The following is a 9,187-nucleotide window of genomic DNA, read 5'->3' on the forward strand; positions in this document are numbered from 1 at the left end:
TTCCCATCTTTGAAAATATAACAATAGGAAATAATTAATTCTTTGGATATGCGATAAAGAAGGGAATATTCCCTTCTTTTAATATATAAAAGAGAAAATCATCAATTCGTTAAATATATGATAAAGAAGGGAATATTCCCTTCTTTGAAAATATAACAAAAGGAAATAATTAATTATTGGATGAACGATAAAGAAGGGAACATTCCTTTCTTTGAATATATAAAAAGAAAATAATTTATTCTTTGGATGTATGATAAAGAAGGGAAGGGAATATTCCCTTCTTTTAATATATAAGGAGAATATGTAATCAATAGCTTTTGGCAAGGGATTCGGGGTAATGACCATTTGGGATAATAACGTGTGGAATAATGTTATAAATTTGTAATCGATAGTTCAACGTTCCATGCACCGATTTTTCAATCCATAACGAGAAATTCTTCAACTCAGGTCTAGACTCAGGTCGAACAATTCTTTGATAAGGTTTAACAGTTTCCGACTGGTATTGCATATTGAATTGGATTGCATATTAGACCCTTTGACTTTTTAAATGGTGAACGAAGTGCTCGAAAACTTGAAGGTTGTCATTTTCTAAAGAGCTTTAAAATGGTTTGGAATTGATAAATACATAGTTCCATAAAAGTAAACGTAGTGTATCATCAATTTAGTAAAGTGAAACTAATCAGAGAGTTTAATCACAGACAACAGACATAACACTTTGAAAAAGTTTTTCTTGAAAACATAGTATCTCAAAACATAGGACCTCAGTAACGACATCTCTCGGGCTTCTCGCGTAAAACAAGCTTGCTCGCTTGCAAGCTTCAAAATTCCAATAAAAAATTATCATTTGTATTCAGTATAAATTCCAAAACGAAATTTCCTTCTAAAAATGTACCCTTCTTTTGACCCCTTGCTGTTCTTTCATTTGTCTTAATTTCGGGGTAATGGCCATTCGGGGTAGTAGGGCATTCGGGGTAATGGCCATTCGGGGTAGTAGGACATTCAGGGTAGTGGCATTCGGGGTTATGGCGTTCGGGGTAGTGACATTCGGGGTAGTGTCACAGAATCGTAGGTTTCACCATGAATCGGGAATTTTTCAGAACTGCCTATACACTAAGATTATTTTACCGAAATCTGTGAAATTTTACCGAAATCTCAACAGCTGAACCACAGACAAACAGGCATAACTCTCGCAAGTTGTTCATCGAACAAGCATTTAACGGTCAATTTAAAAGTATCATAGTTGGTAGTACCGCCACCTGTGGCGCGCATAGTCAATTCAGATGGCGGTAATGTTTTAGCGACGATGTTTTACAGTGAGAAATATTCAATGTGTTATGTCTGTTTGTCTGTGGCTGAACGTTCGGTAAACAGTTCGGCGATTTTTCACACATATTCACAGATATTCGGTAAAAAGTTACAGGCAAGCTGTGAAAAATCACAGAACTATTTTCTGAACGTTCAATTGTTGAGATTTCGGTAAAATTTAACAGATTTCGGTGAAATAATCTTAGTGTGTAGGAAGATTTCCGAGGATTTTTCTTGAAGTTCTCTTAATTACTTTATGTGCGTCTATTCTTTCTTATGTCACCAGATTTTCTTGATAATACCACGAATGAAGATGCGGAATGAAGCAAAGACTCCAAGTCAAAGAACATTGAAAAATTTCATGAAGTTCTGAAGTTTTATATTTTCAAATCTAGGATAATGAAAAATGCTCAAAATCCAGCATATCTGAATCTTCGTATTAGAATCTTGAAAACGGCGCCAAGCTTTCATGATCTTCATTAATTTAAGTTTGAAATGTCAAAACTTATTCCAAAATCCAATTTGTATCTGTTGAGATTTTATTCGCTTTAAATCGGGGATTGAAGTCGTTCACAAAAGCAATGGACTGAAAACGAATCTGACTCAGAGAGGAAGTCACTTTTACTCATTAGTATGAATGAATTTCTAAAAGCCTAATACGACCCAAACAAAAAAGACTCCAGAAATATAATTCAAAATTCTGAGTCCCAAAATTCCACTCCATCCCACTGTTGCGCGAGAGTTGTCAAAATTTTTACGTGACAGCAGAGCAGTCATTTTTTTCCTTCTCACCGGACCGCAGCTAGATTTAATTTCTGTGGAAGTCGTTTTTGAGACGTATCCAAAACATAGCGGCTGTCTAGTCTATTTGGAAAAGGGCGACGACTGGCCAGTGGCACTGGCAGCGGAAAAAAGTGATTGTCCTTTGCACCGCAGACCAATATCATCAGACGACGACAGAGTGGTTTGTGATTTGAAATATGGATTCAATATAGTGTAGAAACTTGCAATTAAATCTAATTAGTCCACTCAACTGGAAGCCCGATAGTGGATGAAGTCGAAGGAATCGATAGGAATCAATAAGCTAGCTGTGTAAGGAATTACCGAAAACAGTCAAAATGAATCTTCACGAGCCGGTCGATATGTTGAATAAGGTAAGCGCACTACTATGTGGTAGGGGGACGAATATATTAGTAGGTACGCATGCATCCTTCAATAAAAAATAGATGATGCCTACCTACATGACCACCGATCAAAAGATGGGACTTTTTTTTAATGGCTTTGTTTTCCTGTTTTATTCTTGTAGACCTTAGATGATCTCACGCCGGAGGAAAAGATGAGGTAGGTATCCAGTGTGGAGGAAAGAAGAAAAGATTTTCCTTATTCGTATCTTTGTTGATAAATAATACTGCTTGTGTGGACGTTTTGCTGCCCCCACCCTTGTTTTATCGATCCTTATCTGGAGGTGTTGGGCTTTGTGACGTCGGGTCAAACTTAAATGAATATGTGCCTTATCGGCGGTACTTTATCGTTTCTATTTATGATCATTTTCCAGGATCGAACATATGAAGCTTCACGAGAAGCATAAGGGTCATGAATCCATGCATGCGGAGATGGTTGTTATCTTGCTCGTCACACTCATCATAGCCCAGGTCGTGCTAGTCGAATGGAAGAAACGACATTATAAATCATACTCGGTAAATCATGCGTATTTAAATCTGATAGTCAGCGTATTTCATTGTTATCTTCTTGTTTTTAAGCTTATGACATTGCTGGCTCTGTGGTTGATACCATTCGTGCTGAGTTTGCGAAGTCAGTATTGGCGATTTATTTTCTTCTGGCTGATATTCAGCTGCATCACAGCTTTAGTTATGCGGAAAGCGATGAGAAAACCAGTGGCCGGCACCACACCGCGGTTGGTTTACAAATGGTTCTACTTTATCTACAAACTTAGCTATGGTCTGGGAATCATCGGCTACATCATCATGATGTTTACGTTCTTTGGATTGAACTTTGTGTTCAATCAAGCCCCGAATGTGTGGATGGACGTGGGGCTACTATTTGTTTTCTACGGACTGTACTACGGTGTGCTTGGACGGGATGTATCGGAGATTTGCACTGACAAAATGGCTGCACATATTGGGGTATTTAGATTTGATTGATCTGTTAGCTAGTTTCAATAACGCATCTTTTGTTTAGTATTACACACCAAAGGGGATACCAACGCGTCATCTGGAACGGAATGTATGTGCCGTATGTGGCAATCAACTACTGACGGAAGTCAACGAGACGGGTGTTATTGAAGATACATATAAGTTATCCTGTGATCACGTGTTCCACGAGTTTTGCATACGAGGTTGGTGCATTATTGGAAAGAAGCAAACCTGTCCTTACTGCAAGGAGAAAGTGGACCTCAAGAAGATGTTCTGCAATCCGTAAGTTCGACTTTTCAGTATGTTCTAACAAAAGCACATCAACCATGACTGCATTTCAGATGGGAACGACCACACGTACTGTACGGTCAGCTACTGGACTGGATCCGATGGTTAGTGGCGTGGCAACCGTTGATTTTGTTCATCGTTCAGGGCATCAACTGGGCTCTAGGGTTAGAATAGCAACTTGCGGCAGTGCTTCTTGTTCTCCATAGATCACAGCAGCAGCTCCAACAGGATTCTTTTTCATCTGCAACCTCGTCGCCATCATCGTCAGTATCTTTTCTCGTAGGAAGCATCGACACCAAAACACGCGTCCATCGTAAAATCGTGTTTTAGAACCCTTTCCTGACCGTTTGTTTTTTACTCGTTTGCGCGAAGGCATTTTCTATATGTTTGGTTCCCAACTTATTGGTTGCATGCCATTTATGATACACTGTACAGTTTGAAGCTTGCGAATAAATCAGTATGATAATAATTGCTACAGCGAAAGTAAAGTTGACGTGCGTGCGTAAGCGTGAAATTATACGTTTAAATGTGAGAAAAAAATGCACTCCAAGTATATCAGCAATTGAAGGGTTAGGTTTCCTTTTTTGAGTAGTTTATGAAATTAGTAAAAAGAATAAAATTTGAAAACATGTGAAAGTTTCAATGTTCGTTTTTGTTTCCCTTTTTTTTTAAAGATACCTACCTATTTACACCCCAACTTGAAGGGACAATCGAATTACGGAGATAAATTTTGGAAATTTGTATGAGAAAAGTGGTCGAAGTAGCATAGATTATCATCGAGTTAGTTTACTGTAGGGGTAAAGAGAGGCATAATGAGCATCCCGTACTCCAGTTTAAACTTCCAACTGTTCAAAACAAATTAATTGGTAGTAGATGCAATATCATAATGATATGAAACCTACACACTTAGATTTTTTGTCGAGATTGGCACCGCTGATAAGCTCGACATTTTATTTTGCTGAGATCTCAGCTAACGAACAGAAACTTTGCCGAGATGTCAGTAAAATAAATTTGAGTATGTAGGGGAATTTACGTATTCTCGGCAACCTAAGCAGCGACCTTCTTTCTATAGCCTTTTTCTCTATGGAACGCACACATGCAGTATTGGTTTGTTTACAATCTTTTGCTGCCAGCTGCTCTAACAATTTTAGTCGAAAGAATTGTTAAAAACTGTTTTGAAACGCTTTTACAAAGCTCCAATCTTCTCTAGTGAGAGCGAGTATTGTCGGCAACCAGTTTTTCTTCGGCAACCGTTCCATTTGAACTGCATATAAATCTGCTGTTCTATTATCGGCAACTCGAAATCAGCTACAATTTGTAGTGCGTGTGTTTCATTCAGAGGTGGCAACAGTACATTTTTTGAAAAACCATCGTCCAGACCGAAACAAAACAGCCAGCACACGGGCGACCGTGTATAACTACATTCCAAGCGAACAGCGGAGATAGAGAATAAATAAAATCTCGCAGCCTGATTTTTTCAAACTGTTTATTGTAATGAAATTTTAGCTGCAGGCTTGCGTGTGACAGTAAATTACCAACTCCCTTATTTACGCATAATTTTAACATCAATGCTTATGAGTGGTCAGTCTTCATTCTTATCTTTTAATTCCATGCAATAAACATCAAATAAATGCAGTAATTAGCCAGAAATCAGCAAAATTCTACACGACATAAATTTATGTCGCGCGCGCCGCCGGTCTTGTCTGCTTCTTTGTGCGAAAATGTTCTGTCGCTGGCAGAAAAAAGTTTAGAAATGTCATGACATTTTTGCCGCTTGCCAGTTTGTTTTTGTGTGTCGTCACAATGGTTATCGCACAAAGTATCAAATGTTAAGGAAAAAATGTTAAACTCCAGGACTTGTGCCACCACTGGTTTCATTTCAAGAAAACCCTGCTAGATTGCTTTTTCTCAGTGATAAAAATATAGTCAAATTGAAGCTGAAAGCATAAAGAATCGTTTGCATGCATTCAGCGAAGTGTTTTCGTAAGAAAATCCAGTGAAAATAGTGTTTCAATTTGGGTTGCCGAAAATAGTTTGTCATGCCGAAGCCGTCATTTCCCCTACTACCAATTCATTTGCTTCGAACAACTAAAAATCCAAAGCCAAAGTACAGGATGCTCACTCCATCTGTTAACTCTACCCCTTATTAAAAATGAGGATTCTCCATTTAATATATTTACTGGTGAGCTTCGTGATCGTGCGATTAGCGGTGTCCACCGACGTTCAGGGGTATTGTAAATCGCTACCATGCATATTTATTTTTTGTTGTGAATTGATAATGAATGAACAAGTACAGCATTTTAAATATTTAGGAAGAATGCTGCATTTAGTCACAAAATACAGTTAAAATCATTTCTCTTTTCTTTTTTTCTTTTGTATTTAAATCCTTTTTTGATTTTTATTTATTATTCTGGGTCTGCACATGTCTGGAAAATATCATCACAGAGATTCTGCACTTGTTTCGAAGTTTTTGGGCGACCAGCGTTATTTTATTATTTTATTTTAGAGTTAGTTTTGAAGAAATACGAAACACATTGACCAAGGCGCGTGTTTAATGACGAATAATTATCAAGCGCAAGACCTTACTTACTTACATAAGGGTCCTGTGCACCACCAGCGGTGCAAAGGGCCAACGTGAAAGACTTCCATCCTGGGCCTTGACCTGGGCCCAGGTCAGATTTCTATCGACTTGCTTAATTTCCTTATTGAGGCTCCGCCGCCATGAGCCCTTGGGTCTGCCTCTGTTGCGATGTCCTACTGGATTCCAATCCAGCGCTTGCTTGCAGATTTCGTTTCCGCCCCGCCGAAGTTTGTGGCCGACCCACCTCCACTTTCGTTCTCGAATTTCTGTTGCTATCGGCTTCTTATGACATCGACGATGGAGTTCGGCATTCGAGATCCAGTTATGAGGCCACCAGGCACGAATTATATACCGCAGGCATCGGTTGATGAAGACCTGCAGCTTTTGAGTGCTCTCCGCTGATACACACCACGTCTCGCTGGCGTATAACAACACAGATTTCACGTTCGAGTTGAAAATTCGGATTTTGGTGCGTTGACTTATCTGGTTGGATCTCCATACGTTTCGTAAACTCGCAAAGGCAGCCCTAGCCTTCTTGATTCGTGCACCTATGTCGCTCTTGGTCCCGCCGTCCGACGCTATCTGGCTGCCAAGATATTGGAAACTTTCTACCGTAAAGTCAATAAACAACAACAACAACATCATCAGCCAAACGACTTCGTTGAGATGCTCCATGGTGATAGCCTGTCAAAGCAGCCCACGGTTCGGTACACGGTCAATTGCACCTACCATGATCTCGTCGATTACGATGAGAAACAGTAGCGGTGATAGTATACATCCTTGTTTCACACCAGCGACTACACGGATAGGGTCGGACAAGGCTCCGTTATGCAGAACTCTGCACGTGAAAGCCTCGTACTGGGCTTCGATGAGGTTGACGATTTTATCCGGGACTCCCTTGCGTCTCAGGGTGCCCCACAGATTATCGTGATTGAGACGGTCGAAAGCTTTTTCGTAGTCAATGAATACCAAATAAAGGGACTCTGGTTCACGCCCGCTCTATCGCGACTTTTGCTTCTCTACGCTCCTCAATCTTCCGTCAGGTTTCATCTGTGATCCACTCTTTCCTCTGAGTGCGCAGCCAACCCAAGTTGTTCTCGCTTGTTTCTATAAAGGCATTCTTGCTGGCCGTCCGTGTTCTTCTACGCTGCCACCTTCTGGAACGTCCGCAGCTCGAGTCTCAAGTTCTTCAACAAAAGACCTTTTTACCGCTGGATCTTCAAGTCGGCGTGTGTTGAACCGCCGCCCGAGTCTCTCCTCCCGTCGCTGGATCCACGCCATGCGTAGGTGGATTTCGCCGATTAGAAGGTCCCAAGATAATCGATTCACCCCTCGAAACATACACACTAACTTTAGATTACTGGAGTCAGTAAAATTTTACTGGGTTTTTGAATTGCGGATCGCCCAGTAGTCATCACAGAAATAATTTGCATTACCGAACTGTCAATCTGTCAAAAATAACTGTTCATTCAGTAATTGGTTCGAGTTGCGTATACTGGAAAACCCAGTATTTTCTTTTTGTTTATTTTGCTGCAATTTAACTGACAAGTCAGTTATTTGGTTCATTATTATACCGTGTTACCCAGTTTTATTAAAAGTAGTGAATGTGCAGTCATAAAAGCATGAATCCTGGTGCAATTCACCGTTTATAATATGCCAATTAATATGACGACTTAATCCCTTGACGTACCCCGAAATAGCGCGTCGATAGTGAAAGCAAACAATGCAAACATCCATTTTGTTAATCAAAATTTATTGGAGACCAAGGAACTGCAAAAAGAGTAAATAATAAGTGTTGGTATTAACGAAATAGTTCTTCTATTTCGCTGTTGAGCTTTCTCAGTTCCGTCATGATATAATTCATGATATAATTAAAATTTTGGCAAACCGGGGGGTTAAACACTTGCTCCCGGATTTTACTGAAGCTAAAATGGCGCCGGGAATAAAATTTACAGGTTAGAGTTTTACAATTCGTGGTCGGTAAACCTTGTTTTTTTTTTGGCTATTTTGCTGACCAGTTGGTAAAAAAATAAAGACTACTTTTTGCACAGTAATTATTTTTACTGACTTTTCGTGAAACCACGAAAATTTGGAAATTAACGACATTCTCAGTAAACAAATATTCTGTGTACAGTATTTTGCATCAAACGATACCGAAGTTCAGTTTGTGTTTTACAGAACGACGGTTATTCACCTGATTTAAACTGAATTTTCAGTAAATCTTTCGTTTTACCGTGTAAGCCCAGTACAAAAAAATACCGAACAACTAAATGCTGGATTAGTGTGTAGGAAAATCCACGAACCCCTCATTTTATCTGTCAAACTTTCATAGCGAATCAAAACAAACATACTACACTACGTGGAAGTAGAAATCTGGAATTTATATTAGAATGGGATACGTTAATCAATTTGCTTGGGACCAATATGCTAGTCAAGTAGTGAGCCAATTTAAAATCATTAGTTTCGAATTAATTGTTGGCGGTAACAGTCTTCTTGATATGTTGTCTTCGGTTTCATCCAGTGCAAACACGAACAAGTTCATGTTGGATAACTTTTTTTTTCTGCAAAAGTGCCCGACTTAGATAAATAGTCTGTCTTTCTATAAAAACATAATTTTCAAAAATAATGAAGTAATGAGTAATATAATTTTAAAATTTTAAAACATTTTTTTTCTTCAGTTTTGTAACAATATATTTAATTTTTGTTTATTTTTTTTTATTAAAGCTTACATACACTAGTTTACAAAACAACATAAAAAGTGTTAACTTTAGTGGTTGACCAACGTTTCTATGCAAAATCCTACGCTGAATTCAATGCCGTGGTCAGAAAAAAATAAAGTAGAGCCATTTTTAAGATACAC

At 38.9% G+C, this 9,187-nt stretch overlaps 1 protein-coding gene across 2 annotated transcripts in view; it reads left to right on the plus strand.

The window, feature by feature from the left end:
- The window catches only part of LOC135705731 (E3 ubiquitin ligase Rnf121), a 598,717-nt gene extending 594,360 nt beyond the window's left edge, over nt 1–4,357 (plus strand). Inside the window, exons 2-7 of one of the 2 annotated variants that reach the window (XM_065227574.1) lie at nt 2,369–2,459; nt 2,612–2,646; nt 2,861–3,002; nt 3,066–3,449; nt 3,505–3,740; nt 3,800–4,357. In XM_065227574.1, the coding sequence (XP_065083646.1) occupies nt 2,424–2,459; nt 2,612–2,646; nt 2,861–3,002; nt 3,066–3,449; nt 3,505–3,740; nt 3,800–3,920 (954 nt within the window). In that variant the 5' untranslated portion in view covers nt 2,369–2,423 and the 3' untranslated portion in view covers nt 3,921–4,357. Of the gene's footprint in view, nt 1–2,119; nt 2,460–2,611; nt 2,647–2,860; nt 3,003–3,065; nt 3,450–3,504; nt 3,741–3,799 lie in introns of those variants that run through there. The other variant, XM_065227573.1, reaches the window with a different exon arrangement.
- Nucleotides 4,358–9,187: the final 4,830 nt, after the last annotated feature.

This window comes from Ochlerotatus camptorhynchus, unplaced genomic scaffold, assembly GCF_037179485.1.
Source record: "Ochlerotatus camptorhynchus isolate MF236.1 unplaced genomic scaffold, CSIRO-AGI_Acam_v1.1 ptg000274l, whole genome shotgun sequence".
NCBI lineage: Eukaryota > Metazoa > Arthropoda > Insecta > Diptera > Culicidae > Ochlerotatus > Ochlerotatus camptorhynchus.